Below are 25,152 nucleotides of genomic sequence, written 5' to 3'. Positions count from 1 at the left end.
CATCCATTGTTGTTTTAGAATTTGACATTTGAAAGAGTTTTTCTTTTGGAGCAGATGATCTGCTTTGCAATTGGCCAGGAAGCAGCGGAAAATGCCTCCTGGATTTTCCAAATCCTGTTGTGAATCATGTGCAGATCTCACTTGGAGTATTGTGCGCAGTTTTGGACTCCTCATTTAAGAAAGGATGTGCTGACGTTGGAGAGGGTTTAGAAGAGGTTGACAAGGATGATTCCAGGAATGAAAGGATTATCATACGAGGAATATTTCTCCGCTCTGGCCTGCACACGGTGGAATTTAGGAGAATGAGGGGCTGGGGATCTCATTGAAATATTTCAAATGTTGAAAGTCATGGACAGAGTAGATAGGTTGTTTCCCATGGTGGGAGAGACAAGGACAAGAGGGCACAACTTCAGGATTAAAAGGCATCCGCTTAGAACAGAGATGCGGAGAAATTTATTCAGCCAGAGGATGGTAAATCTGTGGTATTTGTTGCCATAGGCAGGTGTAGGAGCCAAGTTATTGGGTGTATGTAAGGCAGAGCTTGACAGGTTCTTGATTAGACAGGGCATCAAAGGTTATGGGGAGAAGGATGGGCAGTGGGGCTGAGTGGGGAAATGGATCAGCTCATGATTGAATGGCAGGGCAGACTTGATGGGCTGAATAACCTATTTCTGCTCCTGTGTCGTGTGGTTTAGTCTCTTTAATGCCTCATCCACAATCTCCACCACCCCATCCATGCGTTTGGTTCTTGAACTCACAACCCTGGTATTTCTGGTTAGCGGTTTATTGGGACTAGCTGAACAATGGTCGGCACAGACTAGAGGGGTTGAATGGCCTATTTTCTGTGCTGTTGCATTCTGTGGTTGACAGCTGACCAGACATGATCATAAACCTTCTGTGCTGACCAGACATGGAAGCAACATGTATAATGATTACAGCAGAGAAACAGGCCAACTTGGCCCTTCTCGTCCGTGCTGAACACTTTCTTCCCCCGAACCCCACTGACCTACACTCAACCCGTAACCCTCCATTCCGTTCCCATCCATAAACTTCTCCTTAAATGCTAATATCAAGTCTGCCTTCCACCATTTTGTCTGGACGCTCGTTCCACACACCCACCACTCTCTGAGTAAAGAAGTCCCCCTTCATGTTTCCTCTAAACTTTAGTCCCCTAACTCTCAACTCCTGTCCTCATGTTTGTAGCTCCCCCTGAAATAAAAAAGCCTCTCTACGTCAACTCTATCTATACACCTAATAATTTTAAATCCCCTTTCAATGTTTCTACGCTCCAAAGAATAAAGACTTAATTTATTTAACCTTTCCCTATAACTTTGACCTGTAACCTTGGCAACATTCAAGTAAATCTTCTCTGCACTCTCTCCAATTTGTTAATATCTTTCCTATACTTTGGTGACCAAAACTGTCCACGATACTGCAAGTTTGGTCTCACCAATGCCTTGTACAATTTTAGCATAACATCCCAGCTCCTATACTCAATTCTCTGATTTATAAAGGACAACATACCTTAAGCTTTCTTTACCACTGTTACAGTGTTCTGTGTTGTATATTGGCCTATGTGTTGTGTGGTTTTATGTTAAAAAGTGACAGTTTGCCTTAGAGAGCCAAGGTGAAGGTGGACTGCTGAGAGAGTGGGAGACGAACTGAGCATGTGTAGAAAATTATCTAAAAATTTCTGGACTTGGACGATAACCCACCACTGGGGTGGGGGGGGGGGTTCTGTGGAGTGGAAGGAGGCCCAGAGCATGAGTCATGGTCTGGAGCACAGTTTAGAATGTTGGGATTTCAAAAAGAATGAAGATTCCAAAGGCAGCCAGAAGGATCTGTTAATAAAGTAATTGTTCATCTTTACCCCTGTGTGATATGCCTTCTTTGTGGTTGCTGGTCTGATCTTGTAACAATCACCCTATCCACATGTGACTTCACCTTCAAGAAACTAGATCCCTCTGTTCTATTCTCTGATTTATATGTAACTTCACCTTCAAGAAACTAGATCCCTCTGTTCTATTGCACTCTTCAATGCCCTACCATTTACCATGTTTGTCCTACTTTGATTAGCCCTACCAAAATGTAACACCTCACACTTACCTGCATTACACTCCATCTGCCATCTTTTCAGACCACTCTTCTAACTGGCCTAAACCCCTCTGCAAGCTTTTAAAAAAATTTAAAAAATTTTTCACACTGTGAAACATACGGACCAAAATACACCCAAACATTTCCCTCTTGAATATACACTGTTATTTTCTCCCCTTTTCCCCCCTCCCTTCCCTTCTTCCTTCACCCCCATCCCCACTCACTAAATGTTCAACATATATGATACATTAAACCCATTAAACAATGTCATCACACAATGAAAATAAACAAGAAATTTGTGTCATCTACTTTTACATACTTGGTCAGTTCATTTCGTCGTCTTCTCCTTCTGTCATTTTAGGGGGTGGAGGTCCGCGGTAGGACTTCTCTGTTGTGTTCCATGTACGGTTCCCAAATTTGTTCGAATACTGTGATGTTATTTCTTAAATTATATGTTATTTTTTCCAATGGAATACATTTATTCATTTCAATGTACCATTGCTGTATTCTCAGGCTATCTTCTAATTTCCAGGTTGACATTATACATTTTTTTTACTACAGCTAAGGCTATCATAATAAATCTTTTTTGTGCTCCATCCAAATTGAGTCCAAGTTCTTTACTTCTTATATTACTTAGAAGAAAGATCTCTGGATTTTTTGGTATGTTGCTTTTTGTGGTTTTATTTAATACCTGGCTTAGATCTTCCCAAAACTTTTCCACTTTCTCACATGCCCAAATTGCATGTACTGTTGTTCCCGTTTCCTTCTTACAGCAAAAACATCTATCTGATAATGTTGGGTCCCATTTATTTAACTTTTGGGGCATGGTGTATAGTCTGTGTAACCAATTATATTATATCATGCGTAACCTCGTGTTTATTGTATTTCTCATAGTTCCAGAGCATATCTTTTCCCATGTTTCATTCTTTATTTTTATGTTTAGATCTTGTTCCCATTTTTGTTTGGGTTTACAGTTTGTTTCCTCATTCTCTTTCTCTTGCAGTTTGATGTTATAAATCTTTTAATTATCATTGTGTCTGTAATCACATATTCAAAATTGCTTCCCAATTTGTCCTTCAAGTAGGTTTTCAGTTGGTGATGTGCAAACATTGTACCGTGAGTTATACCATATTTGCACTTCATTTGTTCAAAAGATAATAATTTATTTCCCGATAAACAATTTTCTATTCTTTTGATCCCTTTTCTCTCCCATTCTCTAAAGGAAAGGTTATCTATTGTGAAAGGGATTAGTTGATGTTGCGTCAATATTAATTTTGGTAGTTGATAATTTGTTTTACTCCTTTCTACGTGAATCTTCTTCCAAATGTTGAGCAGATGATGCAGTACTGGTGAATTCCTACGTTGCACCAGCTTTTCATCCCACTTATATAGTATATGTATTTTATCGAGCTCTAATCTGGTCCAATCTGGTTTTTCCCTTGTTTGATAAAAATCTGATAGGTATCTTAATTGTGCTGCTCTATAATAATTCTTAAAGTTTGGTAGCTGTAAGCCCCCTTGTTTGTACCATTCTGTTAATTTATTTAGCGCTATCCTTGGTTTCCCCCTTTCCATAAGAATTTCCTTATTATTTTCTTTAGCTCCTTGAAGAATTTCTCTGTTAGGTGCATTGGTAATGATTGAAATATGTATTGTATCCTTGGGAAGATATTCATTTTAATACAGTTTACCCTTCCTATCAGTGTTAGTGGCAAATCTTTCCAATGTTCTAAGTCGTCTAGTAATTTCTTCATTAATGGCTGATAATTTAATTTGTATAGATGGCCTCGATTATTATCTAGTTGTATACCTAGGTATCGGATTGCTTGTGTCTGCCATCTAAATGGTGATTTTTTCTTAAACTTTGTGAAATCCACATTATTCACTTTTATTTGCGTTGATCTTGTACCCCGATACTTCTCCATATTCCTTCAATTTCTTATGTAATTCGTTTATTGATAATTCTGGTTCTGTTAAGTATACTCTGATGTTATCTGCAAATAGACTGATTTTATATTCCTTCTCTTTTATTTTTATCCCTCTTATTTTATTTTCTGTTCTTATCAGTTCTGCCAATGGTTCTATAGCTAACGCGAACAGTGAGGGAGATAGTGGACAGTTGACCTGCCTAGTTGACCTGCTTAATTTAAATTGGTTCAATATATATCCATTTACTGGCCCTCTGCAAGCTTTGAAATCCTTCTTCACAATCCACAGCTCCACCTCTTTCAGTAACATCCACATACTTATCCAACTTACCACCGTATCATCTAGATTATTATAGTCTATGGCAAATATTAATGATCCAATACTGAACCCTGAGGCACACCACTAGTCACCGGCTTCCAATCTGACAAATAGTTATCTCCCACTACTCTCTGGCATCTCCCATTCCACCATTGATGAATTCATTCTTACTCCTTCATTGTTAATAACTAATGATTGAACCGTCCTAACAAACCTTCCCTGAGGGATCTGATCAAAGGCCTTACTAATGTCCATAGACACAACAATGAGAAGGGTTCTTCCATGGGCAATTCAACAGGTCAGCTCTAGCATTTGTACAATAGTATAGAAGAGCAAAAACAATGATGTAGTGACAGTGGGGTAAAGATCAATTGCCTGATGGACTCAAAACCATGTTGGTGTAGAGCTTTCTGTAATTTATTGAAAAGATTTAATTAAAATATTTTGACATTTGATCTTAGTGCCCAGCAGGATGCCATCTTCGAATTGGCCTCAATGGAGTTTAATATCGCTCTTTGGCACACTAAGTATGCCTCCAGGCTCGCTGGAAAGGAGGAGTAAGTACCTGAGTAATTCAAAAGCACAACTCTTTGTATTGGGGGCTGCAACTGAATGGGAGTCAGGTTGATTCATGTGGATCTGTGTTCACTCTCAGTGTAACAGTGGATGAAGCAAAAGATGTCCACAGAAGCTTGAGGACTGCAGCTGGCATCTTCAAGCACATCAAGGTAACCAGTTGTTGCTGCCTTGCCCATTTCCTGAAAACCAGTGCATCATTGACAACAGCTTCACTTTTGGACAGGCAAGCAGGGCGGGGGTGGTCCTGGGAGCAGGGAGGGGGGTTGGGAGAGCAATATCCTGTCCTCACCCAAAAGGCAGTTTTGGAGCTCGAGGCCAGATCCGCACCAGTTGGGATGTAGTCCAGAACCCGTTTCCACCCTGGCAGGCAGGTTTTCACTTTTTCTGATCTACCTTTGAGCTTTACGCCATTCCAATTCCCCACGTTGGTGTCCCAAAGGGTAGGACTTACTCCACAGCTAACAATGCAAATTTAATGAAGGCAGAAATCTGATGTAATCCAGGAGCTCTTTTTGTGGTGTGTGTGTGACCTGATGTAAATCGGGAGTCCTTTCTGTGGTGTGGGTGTGTGTGTCCCGATGTCATCTGGGAGCCCTTTCTGTGGTGTGTGTGTTCTGATGTCATCCGGGAGCCCTCTCTGTGGTGTGCATGTGTGCATGACCTGATGTCATCCGGGAGCCCGTTCGGTGGTGTGCATGTGTGCGTGACCTCCTGTCATCTGGGAGCCCTTTCGGTGGTGTGCATGTGTGCGTAACCTGGTGACATCTGGGTGCTCTTTCGGTGATGTGCCTGAGACCTGATGTCATCCAGGTGCTCTTTCGGTGATGTGCGTGAGACCTGATGTAATCCGGGAGCCCATTCTGTGGAGTGTTTATCTCGGATCTGAACAGTGAATGTGTACGTTTGTGTTACTGTGCCAGTGACGTGTCTTCCGTCTGTATGCCTGCACACAAACTGCTGCTGTCTCTCAGGCTGTTTCATTCTATACTGATACAACATTGTGGGCTGAAGGGCTGTGGTGTTATGTTGTATGTTCTCTGCTCCACTCAGGACAATGATGTGAGTCGGCTGGTGACGATGCCTGAGAAAGGAAAGGACCTTGAATCGCGGGTTCTCGATACCTACGTCGTTCAGTGTCAGGCAGAGGCTCAGGAAGGTACGTTCCCATAAACACTGAACTCTTTCCCCAGCTGCCCTGATCAAAATGAGCACGTCTCCCTGACAAATTGCCTGGTGACTGAGACTTCAGAAATGCCATGGCACTGAGTTCAGTTAAATGTCTGAAACAAAAGATTTGGACCCCAAGGTCCCTCTGTTCTTCCACACGTTAAGAATCCTGCCATTAACCATGACTCTGCTTTCAAATTTGTCCTTCCAAAATGGATCACCTCACACTTACCCGGATTGAACTCCATCTGCCACTTTTCTGCCCAACTCTGAATCCTTTAAATACCCTGTTGTAACCTACGACAGCCTTTTATGCTATCCGCAACTCCTCCAGCCTTCATGTTGTCTGCAAGCTTATGGTGATAGACTCATTTGCTCCGATTCCAAATACTGCTGTTCAAAGACTCAAAATGTCATAGAATTCAATCACCCGTTAGCGATAAATGTAACAGGTTTAAAAAGTATAGGGCTTTGTTTCACAGTGAGGTAACCATCCATTTGCATTTTTGATTAAAGTGACCATTGCTAGAGCCATCGAACTGAAGCATAACCCAGGTCTTATTGCTGCTCTGGCATATGAAACGGCCATCTTCTACCAGAAGGCTGGTGAGTATGTTTAATTGCTGGTTCTCTCCTGTTGTCCCCAGAGAGGTAGAAGCAGCTTGGTGATGGGCGGAAGCATTGCTGTTAACTCTTCTGGGTGGGATGGGGAGGAGTTCCCCTAGCGTAGCCTTTCAGCCGCTACAACATCTACTCTGAGTGCATCTTGCCCTGCAGCCCAGGTTAGTTTATACAACAAACATTCAGTCTTTTGAGATAACCATTCCTGGTGTCCTCGCTGACCTCAGCTGGTAACATCCGAGTGGGAGTATCCAGGGACCACAAGTCTGTTGATAAAACCTGCCAAGTCAAGCTGGGTAACCAATTACTCCATAGACAAGTTCATCCTCATCTGACTCTACATCTACAGCCAGGAACGGGATGATGGGAATGGCAACAGCTGGTTTTGGGGACAGGTGGATTGAGACCGAAGTGGAGTGAGCCAAAGGAGTCTCTCATCTGACCACTTTTTTGCTGCAGATCATATTCTGACCACCTTGGATCCAAGCTACACAGGCAAGTGGAGGAAGTACCTTCAACTCAAACATTCCTTCTACCTGGCTTACGTAAGTGGCAAATGCAGCAGTCCATTAGTAATTGTAGTCTTGTGCCATTCTATGTAAACTCAACAGCAGATCTCTTCGAGCACGCCGTGGGAAGCTAGAGAGGAAGTTACACGGAGCCTTGGCTGAGATTTACAGGTTGTCAATAAGTACAGGTAAGGTGGAGCACAGGAGAATGAAGGGTGATCCCACAGAGTCATGAGAGGAGTAGATGGGGTGTACTTTACCCAGAGTAGGGGAAACCAGTAAGCAGAGTGTGAGGGGTTTAAGGTGTGGGGGGGGGGAGGGGTGGGGAGGGGGAGGGGTGGGGAGAGATTTAACAGGAACTTGAGGGGTGGTGGGTGGGTGGAATGGGCTACCAGAGGAGGTGGTTGAAGCAGGGGCTACTGTAATGATTAAGAAAAACTTGATGGGTACATGGATAGGATGGGAATGTGGGCCAAATGCAGGCAGGTGGGACACTTTTGTCAGTGTGGGCGGGCAGGTTGGGCCCTGCTCTCATCGACAAGTCACAAGCAGCAGGTAGCTCTGGGTTTGTTGTCATACGACAGCAGGTACAGAGAGAAGAGATCTTCTGCGAGCAGTCCAACAAGTTGACTGTAACCTGCATACAGTGGTACCAAGTGGAAGGGCAATCACAGAATGGTACAAAATGAGGGTAGCATCAGAGGACTGAGGGGTTCACTCAGGAGCCTGATGGCTGCAGGGAGGAAACTATCTTTGAACCTGTTGGGTGTTTGACCTCACTTTCCTGAATCCTTCCAACGGGAGGAGGGAGACGAGCCCAGGAAAGGGGAGTTGGGGCGAGAGTGCATGGAGGGGAGGGAGGTTGGCTGCGTTCACCACCCTTGGCAGCTCCTTCCGACCTAGGTGGAGAAGCACCTGTCCCTCGCTGGGCTGCTCTGTTACAGGGTCCCTCTTTTCTCCCTTCCCTAACTTCCCCTGAGTCCATATACGGTCCCTGAGGATCCATCAGGTCAAGATTGCTTCTGTTTGACATTTTCGATCCAGTGACTTGTCACTGACAGGTGGAAAGGGAGGGGGGCTGAGTGATGTACCCAACCTCCTTGCCTGCAGCTTCTCTGATACCTCCTCCTCAAGGGTGGCGCATCCCACAGACTCACCCCTCGCCCCTTGTGTGAAGAATTTTCAGGGTGGTACATCCCATAGACCCATCCCTTGACACGTGTGAGGGATTTACGGAGGGGTGTGTCCCACGGACCCATCCCCGACACGCGTGAGGGATTTACGGAGGGGTGAGTCCCATGGACCCATCCCCGACATGTGTGAGGGATTTTCAGACATGAGGGAGGAGTTGCTGCCATGTTGTCACACATTGAGAGTCCTGTTCTGTGTGGCACTCAACAGGCACCAGGACCTCCCTGAGCTCCCCGTCAGAACTTGGAACATCTTAGCCACCACACAGCTCTGTGGGGAGGGACCATACTCCCACACAGTGAAGCTGGAGTGCAAAGATCTGTTGTCCTGCCTGTGACCTGTGTTGTTTGTTACAGACATACTGCTACCATGGCCAGACCTTGCTGGTCAGTGACAAATGTGGGGAAGCCATCCGATCTCTCCAAGAAGCAGAGAAGTGTGAGTACTGTGTATTATTGTAACTGTTTGCCTCCGGTCACCAGTTGCTTGTACCCCTCGTGTTCTGACTGTGAGCGTGACCGGTGGTCACTGGGGCTCCATTCCGAACTGAGGCTTGTGGCAGCAGTGGTGGGCAACAGGGGTTTGGTGCCAGGGAAATCGCCCACTGACACCAAGGCACTGCAAGTGAGAGGGTGGGTAAGGTGTTCTGGGAGGGCCTGATATCACATCCCTGCCGATCTGATCCACCATCTTCTCACCTTCAGATGCATTAAAAAAACATTGTTTCGGGGCTGGATCCTTTTTTCCAGACTTGACGAAGAGCCCAGGCCTGAAACATGAGCTACCCTTGACTTTCGATGGATGTTGGATGACCTGCCGATTTTCTCCAGCACATTCGCATTGCTGCTCCCCATCTGATACTGCATCTGATCCTCTGCCTCCCCGCCATAGGATGCATTCACCTGGGGGCGGTGGGGGGGGGGGGGTGGTCACAACAAAGGTGGCCCTTTGCCAGAGATAACTTCCAGGCATATGAGGCAACTCCTTCTCACAGATAATACATAAAAGCATAGGAACAGGCCCTTCAGCCTACACATCTGTGCTGGACATGAGGCCCTAATCAAATTAAATCTCAACTACTAGCATTTGTTCGATGTCCATCCATCTCGTTCCTAATCGTGTGCAAATGTGGAAGCTTCTGAAAACTCTACTGGTAGCTGGAATTCAAGCAACCAGCAAAAAAAAATCAAGGAAAATAAATCAATAAACTAAAATAAATAAGAATAAAATGTAAAAAATACACAGGTTTAAAATTGTTCTGAATTGAGACAAATTTTTGGTCAAGATGGTAGCAAATATTCAGCCTTGGTCGTGGTTTGCTCTTAAAGCATCTCCTTGTCCCTGTTTAGTAAGAATTGCCCCAGTCTGAGGTTTTATCTGTAAACTTGGTGGTGGGGGTTAATGATTATAATGCTATTGTTCTTCTTTTGGGCAGCTCTGTGGAGGGGAAGGAAGCTATTGATGCAGTAATGGTTGGATGTTAACAAAGTATGTGACTGAAAATAAAGTAAAATGCTTTAGGTGTGGCGGCTCACCACTAGGCAGGTGAACCGGACCCGCTTGTAAGCCACGCGGCGGGGCAGCCGGCCAAAATGGCGCTGTCGGGGGTGTTCCCTTCCTCCCAGCACGGGGCTAAGAAGCTGGCGCTGGGGGACCAGCACGGTTCTCAGCCAGGTCTGGGCTGGGAGTATAAGTACAGCCCAGCAGCCAGCAATAAACTAGTCTGCTCACTGAGCTCAAGCCGTCTGGTTGTGTGTGTGTTCTTTCAAGAGCAGTGTAGCTGCCACTACAATTGGTGACCCCGACTGGTTCAAATGCCTTTGAACCCATATGAGCGAGCCTGGGATCAGGGCTATAGCCGTGAAACTACCTGAATTCTTGGTTCAGGAGCCAGAGACTTGGTTCGGCCACGCAGAGGCTCAGTTTCACCTCCGCCAGGTTTCGTCTGACACGACCAAATTCTACCATGTGGTAGCTGCCCTGGACCAGGCCACCGCCAGACGCGTGCTGCACTTCGTTCAGCACCCACCCGCCGAAGACAAATACGAGACCATCAAGTGAGTGCTTACTGGATCCCTTGGACTATCCAGACACCAGCGTACCACTCGGATGCTGCACCTCGATGCCCTGGGGTCAGGTCCCCGATGGAGCCGATGGACGAGATGCTCGTGCTCATGGGTGAGCACACCAACGGCCCACTCTTCAAGTGGATCTTCCGCGACCATATGCTCGGGGACATCCGGCCGCTGCTGGTGTAGGAGAGCTTCACCGACCCGAGGAAGGTCACCCAGAAGGCCCAAGAGCTATGGCTCACACGATTCCCAGAGGGCTCAGTGGTCCAGCAGGTCACGAGGCACGGGCACGCCCCTAGCGCTGTGGTAGAGCATCCGGCCCCTGCAGGGGCCCCCAAGAGCATAACCAAGGCCACAGCATCCGCTCCAGGCCTCTGCTTCTACCACCAGTGCTGGGAAGCCAAGGCTCGGAAGTGTCGTCCGCCCTGCTTGTTCCGGGAAATGTCCAGGCTGGCCGCTGTTAATGGCTACAGCGGCTGGCCAAGAACACAGCCTCCTCTACCTGCGGGACTCATTCAGCGGCCAGTAGTTCCTCATTGACACTGGAGCCAAGATCAGCGTCATTCCGGCCACAGCCATCAAGTCCAGGAACCGACCTCGTGGACTTCCCCTCCGTGCAGCCAACAGTTACTGTTGGGGTGACTCTCTTGACGTATGGAGACAAGACAGTCCATTTCCAGATCAGCTAACGAAGTTTCGTGTGGAGGTTCACCGTCTTGTCCCTCCTGACCGCCATCCTGGGTGCGGACTTCCTCCTCTCACACGGGCTTTTGGTGGACATACGAGGTAGGCGCCTGGTGGACGCCCGTACCTTCCAGGCCGTTCGCTTCGACGCCTCCATCTCGGAGCAACCACAGATGGCCACGATCAGCACGCCCAGAGATGAGTTCCAGCGAATCCTGGACTAGTTCCCGACACTCCTCAAGCCACAGTTCTCCACTGCCTCGCTGGGCCACCGGTTCACGCCAAGGCACGCTGGCTCCCGCCTGACAAGCTCCAGGTGGCGAAGGAGGAGTTTTCGCACCTGTTGGAATTGGGGATCATTCGGCGGTCCGACAACTCATGGGCCTCGCCGCTCCACCTGGTCCCGGAAGCCTCTGGTGGCTGGCATCCCTGTGGAAACTATCGACGGCTCAACAAGGCAACAGTTCCTGACCATTACTCCATCCCTCACATCCAAGACTTTACGGCCAACTTGCACGGTGCGAGGGTTTTCTCCAAGGTTGACCTGGTGCACGGATATCACCAGATCCTGGTGCACCCTGAGGACATACCCAAGACGACCATCATCACCCCCTTTGGCTTGTTCGAATTCCTGCGCATGCCGTTCGGGCTCAAGAACATCCCTCAGACCTTACAGCACCTCATGGACTCTGTGGGCAGGGACTTGGAATTCATCTTTATTTATTTGGATGACATCCTCGTTGCCACCAAGGGCCAGGTGCAACACAAGGCCCACCGACGCACCCTTTTCTCCCGGCTGGCCGATTTCGGCCTTACCATCAAGGTAAGTGCCAAGTGCTAGTTCGGGAAAGTCTCCATGCAGTTCCTGGGCCATACCATCACAGCCGAAGTAGCCACGCTCGCCGCTGTGATGGTCGCTGCTATCAGGGAGTTCCCACGCCTGGACAGCCTCAAGGGGCTGCAGGAGTTCGTGGGTATGGTCAACTTTTATAACCGCTTCATCTTAGGAGCTGCGCACATCATGCATCCGCTATTCGCCCTCATCGCACCCAAGCACAAAACGCTCGCTTGGAATCCAGAAGACTGCACCGCCATCGAGGCCACCAAGGACGCCATCACGAAGGCCACCATGCTCGCCCACCCGCACACTGACCTGCATATGGCCCTCTCCATCGATGCCTCTGCCACAGCTGTCGGTGCCGTCCTGGAGCAGCAGGTGAATGGACATTGGAAGCCGCTGGCATTCTTCAGCCGCCTGCTCTGCCCACAAGAACGCAAGTATAGTGCCTTCGAACGCGAGTTACTGGGCATGTACCTGGTGGTGCGGCATTTCCGCTATTTTTTGGAGGGGAGGACTTTTGCCATCTTCACCGACCACAAACCCCTCACCCAGACGCTCGCGATGGCAAAGGATCCTTGGTTGGCCCACCAGCAGCGTCACCTCTCCTTCGTGTCGGAGTTTACCACCGACAGTCAGCACAAGGCGGGAAAGGACAATGTAGTTGCCGATGCACTCTCGCGACCGGCCATCTGCGCGCTGACGCACGGCCTCCACTTTGACCAGTTTTCCCGGGATCAGAAGTCTGATGAGGAGACGAGGGCCTTCAAGACTGCCATCATGGGCCTGCGGTTCCGAGACCTCCCGACTCTGAGCGGCAAAGGTACCATCCTGTGCCATATCTCCATGGGTATTCCACGTCCAGTGGTTCCCCAGCAGTGGTGCAGGCAGGTCTTCCGTCACATCCACGACCTTTCACATCCGTCCATCAGGTCCACGGTCCGGATGGTGGCAGAACGGTTCATATGGCATGGGCTGCGGAAGCAGATCACGGCCTGGGCCAGAACATGCACCCATTGCCAGATGTCCAAGGTGCACAGGCACACCAGGGTGCCCATGCAGGAGTTCGAGCACGTCCAGGAACGGTTCAGCCACATTCACGTAGACATTGACGGGCCATTATCCATTTCCCGGGGCAACCGTTACCTGTTTACGATGGTGGACTGCAGCACTTGCTGGCCTGAGGCAATCCCGATGCCAGACGCCTCCACCAACTCCTGCTCCCGAGCACTGTTGCACGGTTGGGTCACCCGGTTCGGCGTCCCGGGTCACCTTACCAGCGATCGGAGCGCCCACTTCACATCTGGTCTCTGGGCACAGCTCGCCAATAGGTTGGGGATCCAGCTACACCGCACCATGGCCCACCACCCGCAGCCCAATGGACTGGTCGAACGTCTGCACCGTCACCTTAAGTTGGCACTCATGGCCCGCCTCACCAGTCCTGACTGGGCGGACAAACTGCCTTGGGTGCTCCTGGGCATCCGCTCCACTCCCAAGGAAGATCTGCAGGCGTCATCTGCCGAGCTGGTCTATGGTGCGCCGCTGGCACTACCTGGTGAGTTCGTCAACGCACCTCACAATCCCCATGGGTCGTCACACGAACTACTTCCTCACCTCAGGGCATGCTTGGACTCGTTCGAATCCCCATCGCCACCCAGGCATGGCACTCGCCTGTCTCACGTACTCAGCGAACTACTTTCCGTGGAGTAAGTTTTCGTTTGGCGGGGCCTGACCACGGCACCTCTGCAGCGACCGTACGAGGGGGCGTACAGGGTTGTACAGCATTCCAGCTCCACGTTCATGCTGGATATTTGAAGCCAGCGCACCTCGAACCCACTGAGCCCTTGGTCGTAGCCCAGCCCGAGAAGCGAGACTGCCCGGCGATAAAGGACATTGGTGCCAGTTCTGGGGGTGGGCTGTGTGGCAGCTCACCACGAGGCAGGCAAACCGGCCCCACTTGTAAGCCACGCGGTGGGGCAACCGGCTAAAATGGTGCCGTCGGGTGTGTTTCCTTCCTCCCAGCACGGGTCTCAGAAGCCCGCACTGGGGGACCATGTGATGCCCGGGTGACGTCAGCCCCCTCCAGCACGGTTCTCAGCCGGTTCTGGGCTGGGAGTATAAGCACAGCCCAGCAGCCTGCAATAAACCAGTCTGCTCACTGAGCTCAACCCGTCTGGTTGTGTGTGTTCTTTCAAGAGCAGTGTAGCTGTCGCTAAATAGGGTTTATTTATTCAAGCAAGTGAAGTTTGTTCACTGTAAGTACAAGTAGAGGATTTTTGTCTTTTAAACTGTTTATTCTTAATGCATTTGTATTAGGCGTTGTGAAAGTAAGTCTCAAGCAACCAGAAAACCCACTTATATGGTGTCTGCCATGGGTGCTGGATATCAGGGGTTTTACTGTATCTGCTTCCACTGTTACCCCGACAGCCTGTTTCAGGCACCAATTGCCATGTTTAAAACAAAACCTTGCATCCCTCACAGTAAACACACACATTCTAGTGTGCGATACTTCCACCCTGCATTTGACATCCAGAGATTCATTCCCCCCCACTCTTGGTTGGTTTAAGCTCCAGCCAACATTCCAGCTGATCTGAGTCCCACTATATCCTTCCACATCCTGTTTTGTGTGGGTGCTCCTTCCCTGGAATGACTGCGGTGGTTTAAAATGGCAGCTTATCGCCCCCCACCTTCTCTTTTAGGGATGAGCAATAAATGCCAGCATTTCTCAGAAAGGAGTAACTGGAACAGAAAATCCGTGGTTCATCAGTCCGTATTCCCCTAGTTGTGGCGCTGGATTTCATCCTGAAGAAGGTAGTGGCTTGAAATTAGTGGTGAAACTATCAATTGGATCAAATTAAAACATTCAAAAGATGATGGGACGGTTGTATGGATAGGAACAGTTGCATAGAATGGGCCAAATGCATTGGAATGAGAGGAGCTCCGAATGCCAGCAGGTCAGCATGGACAAAGTGGGCTGAAGGGCCTGTTCGGTACAATGGGACCGACTCCAAAAGACACACAGCAAACGCGAGATAAAACTCTGGCAGCTCAATTGCCCAGTGCCCTGGGGTCAAACTGTCTGTAAGGAGTTTGCATGTTCTCCCCGTGACTTGCATGGGTTTCCTCCAGTTTCTTCCCATGTTCCAAAGGCATACGGGGTTGTTGGGTTAATTGGTCAAATGGGTGTATTTTGGCGTCATGGACCAGAAGGCCTGTGTGCAGTGCCTTTGAACTCGAACGTTGTCAACAGCTGGTGATAGCTTGGAGCCTGGTCCTGAAACGCAGATGGAATCAATTGAGATTTTCCAAAGGGAATGGGATGGATCTTTTTCTGTCATTTTCCCTCTACGTTACTGGGAGCCAGTTTCTCCAAAAAAAATAGGATGGGCTTCCTGGGCCACCTGCATATGGGGACAGGCTGGTCCAGACCATTTGGCTGCCCAGCCCTATGAGATGGGGATCTTGTCCCCTGGTTGCAATCTCCACCTTTTCTTCCATCTTCCAGACTACTCCAAAGCGGAGACTCTGTGCCAGGAGTACAGGCAGACCAAGGGGCCGGGATCTACTGCCAAACCATCCGAGCATTTGTTCTTCAGGAAGCTGGGAGCATATGTGCGAAACACCCTGGAAAAGTGTCAGAGAGAGAATGGGTTCATGTGAGTGTCTCTTTAAATGTGAACCAGTCAGTGTTTGTTGGACATCCTTCCCTTGGGTCAGTGCCTTGGGTCACTTATTTAAGGGGCTGGTGAGGGACTGGCTTCATACAAGGAAGGCCGTTTTCTCATGAATGTTCGAGCAGAAGGCGATTTTAAAAAAAATAAAAAAAATCCATGATCCCAGAGTTGGACGGGACTTAAAATGGGAGCTGATGCCATTAACACCTGATGCCATTTGCAGACATGATTAGCATATCAGTTAATGTAACATTACAGCACCAATCACCTGGGTTCGAACCCAGCGCTTTCTGTAAGGAGTTTGTACGTTCTCCCCTATCTGTGTGGGTTTTCCTCCCTGGGTGCTCCGGTTTCCTCCCACCCTCCAAAACATATGGGGTTGTTGGTTAATTGGGGTATGGATGATCCAGGCTCGTGGGAAACCCACAAAGACATGGGGAGAATGGACCTGCCAGACAGTGCCAAATTTGAACCTGGATCACTGGCGCTGTAATAGCATTGCACAAACCGCTACACGAAACGTGCTGATCTTTTAATTTAATTTGAGAGCAGGATCTAATGGAAGAATATAAAATAATGAAAGGGATAGATAAGGATAGAGGCAAGAAAGTTGTTTCTACAGGCAGGCGAGACAAGGAGACGGAGCCTCTATCCAAGAAGTAGATTTAGGACAGAGATCAGTAGAACTGCTTCTCCCAGAATGTAGTGAGGAGACAGAGGTCCATTAACAGATTTTTGCACAGTAGGAGAATTGAGGGATATAGGGGACAGGCACGTAGGTGGAGCAGAGTCCACGGCTACATCAGGCACAGTCGTTGAAATGCGGAGCACATTCGATAGGCGAGATGGTCGACTCCTGCTCCTAATTCTCATGCCCTGGTTAGTTTTGTGCAATCTTGGGGCTTCTAACCACGAACCATGTGGCTCACATACTGCCTGTTTCTTCTCCCCCCCCCCTCCTCCCCCCCCCCTCCCCCCCCCCAGCTATTTCCAGAAGGTCCCTCCGGAGGCCCCACAGCTGGAACTGAAGGCAAACTATGGGCTGGTGGATGCTCAACCGTGGGAGCTGCCGGAATTGGGAGCGATGTGGAGCCAGGAGCTGTATGCTGCGTTCGACATCACCCGGGGACCCAAGGACGACAAGGTAGGAGGTCTTCCTGTTCCAGCTGCCGAGATCACTGGGACCCAGCATCAACCTCTAAGCTTGTGGGACAGGAATCATGGGCAGGAGACGGGTTCTCCTCTCTTTCTCCCTGCTGTACTATTCATTCTCCCCCCCCCACCACCACCAATTCCTCAGGCACAGCTCATTCCATTGGAAAAATGTACCTTTCTCGTCTCCGTTAAATTTCTCCCCTCTAGTTTCCGATCCCTCCACCCATGTAAAAGGACTGACTTTCTTCTCTATCTTTACCCCTCATTATAAATTTCAAAGGGTTCCAGTGTGAATCAAACTGGTCTACCTCTCAGTGAAGCCCAGTGTTGCAGGCAGCACCCCGATGAAACACGAGGACATTTGACACTGAAGCTGGCTCTGCGAGAAGCTGGAGGGTGCCAGCAGGCCAGGAGGTGTCTGTGGAGGCAATCTATCAGTCGGCTATTCGGACCGGGGGAATTTTCTCGTGGTCCTTGTCAGTCTCCACAAAGGGCTCCAACCCAGAACACTAGCCGATTGGTCCTCTCCGTGTCTACCCACACTCCCGGCATCCTCTGTATCCACCCCCTCAACTAGTGCTGGCGCTTTCCAGCCACCCACCTCTCTGCCGGCAGCCTCTCTCCACCAGCGCCTCCTGGCAGCTTCCCTGCACCCCCCCCCCCCCCCTCTATTCCCTCTTTCCATCTACTTCCCAGCCCAAAATCCCCACACTGCAGTTCATGTGTGTTGCAGGCAGGAATGTGACAACACAGAAACAGACCCTTCACCCCTTCTAGTTTGCTGAACTATTCTGCCTAGTTCCACTGACCTGCACCCAGACCATATCTTTCCATACCCCTCCTGTCCATGCATCTGTCCATCAGGCAGCTCGTTCCACACCCCCACCACTCTCTGTGTGAAGAAGTTCCTCCTAAACCTTTCCCTTTCACCTTTAACCCATGTCCTCTGTTTTGTATGTCACATACCCTCAGTGGTTAAAAAGCCCATCTACATTTACTCTGTCTGTCCCCCTCATAATTTTAAATAGCTCTATCCCTTTGATTCTGTCTACACTTCCGTCCTCTTCCCCAGATTCCGTCACTCAGCGGCACACTTGGTAATGTCCAATGACCCTCTTTTCCCCTCATTTTTGTGCTTGCTGTCTCCTCTTCTCACCTTTGCCTTGAGAAACGAACCTGTCCTGAAACGTCGACTGTCCGCCTCTCTCCGTGGATGCTCCCGAGTCCCTCTAGCTTCTCGCTGTTTGCTTAACATCCTGGTGAACCTCTTAGTTCTCCTGCTTGTACAGCGTTCTCTGCAGTCGTGTTAATCCATCCTCGTCCCAACTTGGGCGATGGGCCACCCTTCCTGTGCACCGCTTTCATTGAGTGGCACTCTCTCCTGCGACCAGCTACATTCCTGCCTTTCCCTCTCCGATGGGCAGCTGCCTGTGTGTCATTGGATGCTGTGTTATCTCCCTCCCCTCAGGCCAAAGTGAAAGAGGAAGAAGTGAAGCCTGTCAAGGAGCCAGACCTCAAGCCCCAGGTGGACACCGGCTGCTCGGTTTCGTAAAGAGACAACAGTACTGCAGTTCCCTGCTGTGCATTGGGTGCACCTTTATCTCGCGGAAGGACTTCAACCCGACATCCAAGAACTAAAACCACCCCCTTAGTCGAGTGCACTTTGCAATGAATTTTTTGCCGTATTTAAAGAAAGTGAGCAGCATCTTGCATTCTCCAGTCCTGCTGCACTGGGTACAGCGATGGGAGGAGGTTTCCCCTCTGCACGATGCTGCACCCTCTGGCAGAGGCATAAGACTGGCCTCCAGAAGCTGATGTAAACTCCAACCGATTTCCTCATTACCTGCTGGTTGCAGCAATTAGCCTTAAGCCACCCCCCCACCCCCCCCCCCCCAACCCCCCAAACAGGATAATCCCTGGGAGCTTAACAAGTGTTCCTTCAATTCTATTCATAGACCTTTCATTAATCATGTTGAGGCAGACACAGCAAATCTACCCATTGCCCCCCCCCCCCCACACATGAATTTCCCACCAGCAGTTTGGATGGGTCCATTTGTTCCACATGAATACACACACCCACACGAGTGGGGTCTTGTGTTTGCTGTGGCCAGCCCTGGACTGGAGCAGTGATCCGGCATGTTTGATTTGAATGGTGGTGGCTATGCCAGGAAGGTTCTCTTCTTTTTCAGCCCAGCTACCCACAATATCCTGTACCGTGGAACACCAACCCCCTTCCTGCGGAAACATGGTGCTCAGCTCCTCTCCAAAGGTCGCCTTCAATGTTCTGTTTGCTGCAAACTCGTCCCAACCCTGTGACCGTTCTCTTTCCAAGCTTTCTTCAGAGCTTTTCGCTTCAAGTTGCAGAGTTGGTCAGTGAAGCATTGCAAGGGCACAGGGAAGTGGCCTAGGTCAGTGGTGCAGTCTCACTGGGCTTGAGTCCCAGGTTCGATCCCGATTTGGATGCTGCCCGTGTGGAGTTTTCACATCCTCCCTGAGATGCAGTGGGTCTTTTTTTCTCTTCTTCCCCACCCTCTTCCCTTACCCCAAAGACAAGCGAGTGAGTGGGCCAACTGCTGTAAATTACCCCTCTGGTGTGTAATGAATGGTGGAACCTGGGGAGGGGGCTTGATAAATCTCCCACTGCCTTTGTCAAGTTGTACACTTCTGTAATATCACTGTAACTCTACTTAAAGATGATGCATTTAAATCGGACTTGCAGTGAAGGCAGAAGGGGGGCACCAGCATTCTCTCAGCAGGAGTGGGGAGGGAGTGACCTGCTTCCATTGACTGCACTAACCTGGGACGTCAACCATCCCCAGGTTCCAGGGCCTCGAGGAGGGTGCCACCTCCAGGCCACTCACTGCCGCCGCCTGCTGGACGAGTACCTGGATGGCAGTTCAAGAAGCCGTGGCACACTCTGGGCTGGTTGTCCAGGCAATGGCTGAGGTTCTGTCCCAGGAGGACTTGGAACGTGGCTGGAGGAAAATGAGAGAACGGTCAATCGGGTCAGTGGACCGGGAAGGGCTGCAGTGGAGCAGGACCCAGTTTCTCCTCCCTCTTGTTGAAAGAGGGCATGTGGCCTGTGCAATTATCACCCAACTGCCCGAACATGGAAGTGCACATCAATAACTAATTTAGAACCTATTCTGGGGAAGCCTGAATAATTCTGGGGGTGGGGAGGGGTGCGATCATCACTTGTAATATTTCCCTCTGCTTCCTATTTATCACTAACTCTGTAATCCCTGTAGTTGGAAAATAATGATTTATGGGGCTAAATAAATGCCATATTTATACACGAAACTGTTTGATGATGAAGGCAACACCTGTAGCAGGTGGATTTGGTGCCGGTGGGTGGGTTGGGGAGGCTGCTCTCTGGTGAGCACCATAGAACTCGACAGCAAACAGGCTCTTCAGCCCTTCCAGTAAATTTAAATTAAGAATGGTACTGGCCCACCTTTGTGACATAAAAAGCGAAATCTTTTCTGGGGGGGGCTGGGTGGGGGAAAAGAGCGGTCACTGCAAAATCAGTTGACGCTTGCGAGTGGATTCGCAAATCCAAATGGAGAGGGGAGATGTGGTTGTCCGACAAGGGATAAAGGGCAACTCAGGAGGGGAAGGGGAGATTGGGGATAAAGAAGATAGAAATAGGAGAATAAGGAAAATGTTGGATGTTGTAGGAATGTTGTCTGGTAAAGAGTTGAAAATAAGAAAACAGAAATGGAAAAGGAGGAAAGGTAATGATGGAAAAACGGAAAGAGAAGATAAACAAAATATAAAATGGCTACGCTGAACTATATGACTCTAAATATTAATGGAATACATAACCAAATTAAAAGGAAGAAACTACTAAATTTACTGAAAAAGGAAAAAATAGATATAGCATTTGTCCAAGAAACACACTTAACTGAATTGGAGCACAAGAAATTAAAGAGAGATTGGGTAGGACATGTAACAGCAGCATCGTATAATTCAAAAGCAAGAGGAGTGGCTATATTAATTAGCAAAAATGTGCCATTTAAAATAGAAGAGGAAATAATAGATCCAGCAGGGAGATATGTTATGATAAAATGTCAGATATATTCAGAGCTTTGGAATCTACTTAATATATATTCACCTAACGAAGAAGATCAAAAGTTTATGCAAGATATCTTTTTGAAGGTAGCTAATACGCAAGGGAACATACTAATAGGAGGGGATTTCAATCTGAATTTGGATCCAAATATGGATAAAACGGGGAAAAAAATTAACAGGAAGAACAAAGTAACCAAATTTATAATTAAATCAATGCAAGAAATGAAACTTGTGGACATATGGAGGAAACAAAACCCAAAAGAAAAGGAATACTCATACTACTCGACTAGACATAAAACATACTCAAGGATAGACCTATTCCTGTTATCAGCCCACATTCAAGGGAGAGTTAGGAAAACGGAATATAAAGCTAGACTATTATCGGACCACTCACCCCTGTTATTGGCAATAGAGCTAGAGGACATCCCTCCAAGAATGTATAGATGGAGATTAAACCCCATGCTACTTAAAAGACAGGATTTTAGAGAATTTATTGAAAAACAATTAAAAATGTACTTTGAAGTAAATACGGAATCAGTGGAAGATAAGTTTATACTATGGGACGCAATGAAAGCATTCATTAGAGGGCAAATAATAAGTTATGCAACCAAGATGAAGAAGGACTATAATCAGGAAACAGAGCAGTTGGAAAGGGAAATAATAAACATAGAAAAAAAATTAGCAATAAAGGAAGATACAACCAAAAGAAGAGAATTGGCGGATAAAAAAATAAAATATGAAACATTACAAACATATAAGGTGGAGAAGAATATAATGAAGACAAAACAGAAATATTATGAACTAGGGGAAAAAACACACAAAATCCTAGCATGGCAGCTTAAGACAGAGCAAACTAAGAAAATGGTATTGGCAACAAGGAAAAAAGACAAACAAATTACATATAATCCAAAAGAAATTAAGGAAAACTTCAGAGAATTCTATGAACAATTATACCGAACCGAAAACGAAGGGAAAGAAGGGAAAATAGATGAATTTTTGACTAAAATTGAACTACCAAAACTACAAATAGAGGAACAAAATAAATTAACAGAACCATTTGGAACAGTAGAAATACAAGAGATAATAAAAAATTTACCAAATAATAAGACACCAGGAGAGGATGGACTCCCAATAGAATTCTACAAAACATTTAAAGACCTAATAATACCGCCCCTCCTGGATGTAATCAACCAGATTGATGAGACACAAAACTTACCAGATTCATGTAAAACAGCAATAATTACAGTGATACTAAAACAAGGGAAAGATCCACTCGCACCAGCGTCATATAGACCAATATCTCTGCTAAACACAGATTATAAGATAATAGCTAAACTATTAGCGAACAGATTAGCAGAACAGGTACCGAAAATGGTAAATTTAGACCAAACTGGATTTATCAAAAAAAGACGCACAACAGACAATATTTGTAAATTTATTAACTTAATTCATGCAGTAGAAGAAAATAAAGCACCGGCAGTAGCAGTTGCTTTAGACGCAGAGAAGGCCTTCGACAGAGTAGAATGGAATTACTTGTTCAAAGTATTGCAAAAATTCAGTTTACCGGAGAAGTATATTAATTGGATTAAAGCATTATATAAGGGACCGTTAGCGAAAGTGACAGTAAATGGACATGTATCAAAGCAATTTAACTTAAGCAGGTCAACGCGGCAGGGATGCCCACTATCACCATTATTGTTTGCGCTAGCTATAGAACCACTAGCAGAATCGATAAGAAGAGATAATAATATAAAAGGAATAAAAATAAAAGACAGGGAATATAAAATCAGTCTGTTTGCGGATGATGTGATAGTGTACTTAACAGAACCAGAACTATCAATAAAAGAACTATATAAGAAATTGAAGGAATATGGAGAAGTGTCGGGATACAAGATAAACGTAAATAAAAGTGAAGCAATGCCTATGAATAACGCGGATTTCTCAAAATTTAAGGAGGAATCCCCATTCAGATGGCAAACGCAGGCAATAAGATACCTAGGTGTGCAAATAAACAAAAATCTAGGCCAATTATATAAACTCAATTACAATCCACTAATGAAAAAATTACAGGACGATTTAGAGCATTGGAAAGAGCTACCACTAACACTGATAGGAAGGATAAACTGTATTAAAATGAACATTTTTCCAAGGATACTATACTTATTTCAGGCATTGCCAATACAACTGACAGAAAAATTCTTCAAAGAGTTAAAGAAAATAATAAGGAGATTTTTATGGAGAGGGGGAAACCGAGGATAGCACTATATAAATTAACAGAATGGTATAAACAAGGAGGCTTACAATTGCCAAACTTCAAAAATTATTATAGAGCCGCACAATTAAGGTACCTATCAGATTTTTATCAAACAAGGGAAAAACCAGACTGGACGAGACTAGAATTAGATAAAATAGGGGAAAAGATACCTGAACACATATATAAATGGGACGAAAAATTGGTACAACATAGAACTTCTCCAGTATTACACCATCTCCTCAATATATGGAAGAAGATTCATGTAGAAAGAAATAAAATAAATTACCAAATACCAAAACTAATATTGACGCAAAATAAGCTACTCCCTTTTACAATAGACAACCTTGCCTTTAGAAAATGGGAAAAAAAAGGGATTAAAAGAATAGAAAATTGTTTTTCAGGAAGTAGATTCTTATCCTTTGAACAAATGAGAGATAAGTACAATATAACTGGAGATACAGCGCTGGCATATTACCAACTGAGATCCTACTTGAAAGATAAATTAGGAAGCAACTTGAGTTTACCAGAGGGAAGTAACCTTGAATATGTGATTACAGATACAATGTTAATCAAAAGATTTATAAAAAATATGTATATTAAACTGCAAGAAAAGGAAAATGAGGAAACAAATGGTAAAACTAAACAAAAATGGGAACAAGATTTAAATATAAAGATAAAAAAGGAAACATGGGAGAAGTTGTGCTCTGGAACGATGAGAAATACAATAAATACGAGGCTGCGTATGATACAATATAATTGGTTACACAGACTATACATTACACCGCAAAAGTTAAATAAATGGGACCCAACAGTATCTGATAGATGTTTTCGATGTAAAAAAGAAAGGGGAACAACAATTCATGCAATCTGGACATGTGAGAGAGTAGAAAAATTTTGGGATGATCTCAATCAGATATTAAATAAAATAACAGAAAACAATATACCAAAGAATCCAGAGATCTTTCTCCTAAGTAACATAAAAAATAAAGAATTTGGAATTGACTTGGAAGATGCACAAAAAAGATTTGTCAAGATAGCCCTAGCCGTAGCAAAAAAATGTATTATGTCAACCTGGAAATTGGAAGATAATTTGAAAATACAACAATGGTATATAGAAATGAATAAATGTATTCATTAGAAAAAATAACATATAGTTTAAGAAATAATATTGAAATATTCGAACAAGTATGGGAGCCTTACATTAAATACAATAGCGAAAACCTACCGGGAACAAACATTACCTAAATTGATGGAAGGAGAAGAAAAGAATGGACTCAGTAGAATTTCTGGTGTATTTTTGTTGAATGACAACATTGTCTAACTGAATTAATGCAACCTAGATTGTATACCTAAAATGGATGAGAGGGGGGGGGGGGTGGGGGGGTGGCTTGGGAGGAGGGAGGGGGGAGGGAGAAAAAGTCACTGTAAATGTGTGGAAAAGAAAAAGTGTATATCATGGCTATTGTGATTTATGGTGTGAAAAAAAAATAAAAAAAAAATATGGTACTGGCCCTCTAGCCCACGAGAGCCCATTCCACCCAGTTGACCCCCCTGTACATTTTGAAGGGTGGGAGGAAACCCAGACAGGGAGAAGATACAAACTCCTAACAGACCGAGCTGGTGCATTGGGCTGCCTGGGGGGGACGGTGGGGTCCCACCCACCTCCATGCCCCTCCCGTCCATGTCCTGGCCAAATTGTCTGCAACCAGCTGTCCCCACACTCCCTGTGTGAAGTTCCCCCTTTCAACATTTCCCCTGAACCCACCCAAGCTCCGTGCATTTTCTCGACCGAGTCTGATGGTAAAGTTGAACTGGACGAGTTGGATGGCCTGGATAGCGCGCATAATAAAACTTCTTACTTCCGGTACCGTGACGGGCTCCCGGACCCCACCTTGTTAAAGGTCTGCACGGAGTCCGCATCCCAGTGCGGGCGCGGTCCCTGGAAGGGAGCGGTCCCGGAGCAGAATCCGGTTTGTCCCGCTGCCGGGCTGTGAGA

At 46.7% G+C, this 25,152-nt stretch overlaps 1 protein-coding gene across 2 annotated transcripts in view; it reads left to right on the top strand.

The window, feature by feature from the left end:
- brox (BRO1 domain and CAAX motif containing) overlaps window positions 1-20,131 on the top strand; it is a 74,988-nt gene extending 54,857 nt beyond the window's left edge. For both annotated transcript variants that reach the window (XM_069887874.1, XM_069887873.1), the window contains exons 4-12: window positions 4,803-4,898; window positions 4,997-5,069; window positions 5,971-6,076; window positions 6,604-6,693; window positions 7,168-7,253; window positions 8,765-8,846; window positions 15,508-15,658; window positions 16,661-16,820; window positions 18,300-20,131. In XM_069887874.1, the coding sequence (XP_069743975.1) occupies window positions 4,803-4,898; window positions 4,997-5,069; window positions 5,971-6,076; window positions 6,604-6,693; window positions 7,168-7,253; window positions 8,765-8,846; window positions 15,508-15,658; window positions 16,661-16,820; window positions 18,300-18,383 (928 nt within the window). In that variant the 3' untranslated portion in view covers window positions 18,384-20,131. The remainder of the gene's footprint in view (window positions 1-4,802; window positions 4,899-4,996; window positions 5,070-5,970; window positions 6,077-6,603; window positions 6,694-7,167; window positions 7,254-8,764; window positions 8,847-15,507; window positions 15,659-16,660; window positions 16,821-18,299) is intronic.
- Window positions 20,132-25,152: the final 5,021 nt, after the last annotated feature.

The sequence above is a fragment of the Narcine bancroftii genome, chromosome 6, assembly GCF_036971445.1.
Source record: "Narcine bancroftii isolate sNarBan1 chromosome 6, sNarBan1.hap1, whole genome shotgun sequence".
NCBI classification, from domain to species: domain Eukaryota; kingdom Metazoa; phylum Chordata; class Chondrichthyes; order Torpediniformes; family Narcinidae; genus Narcine; species Narcine bancroftii.
The sequence above is the reverse complement of the archived record's forward strand: the minus strand, read 5'-3'. Positions and strand labels throughout refer to the sequence as shown.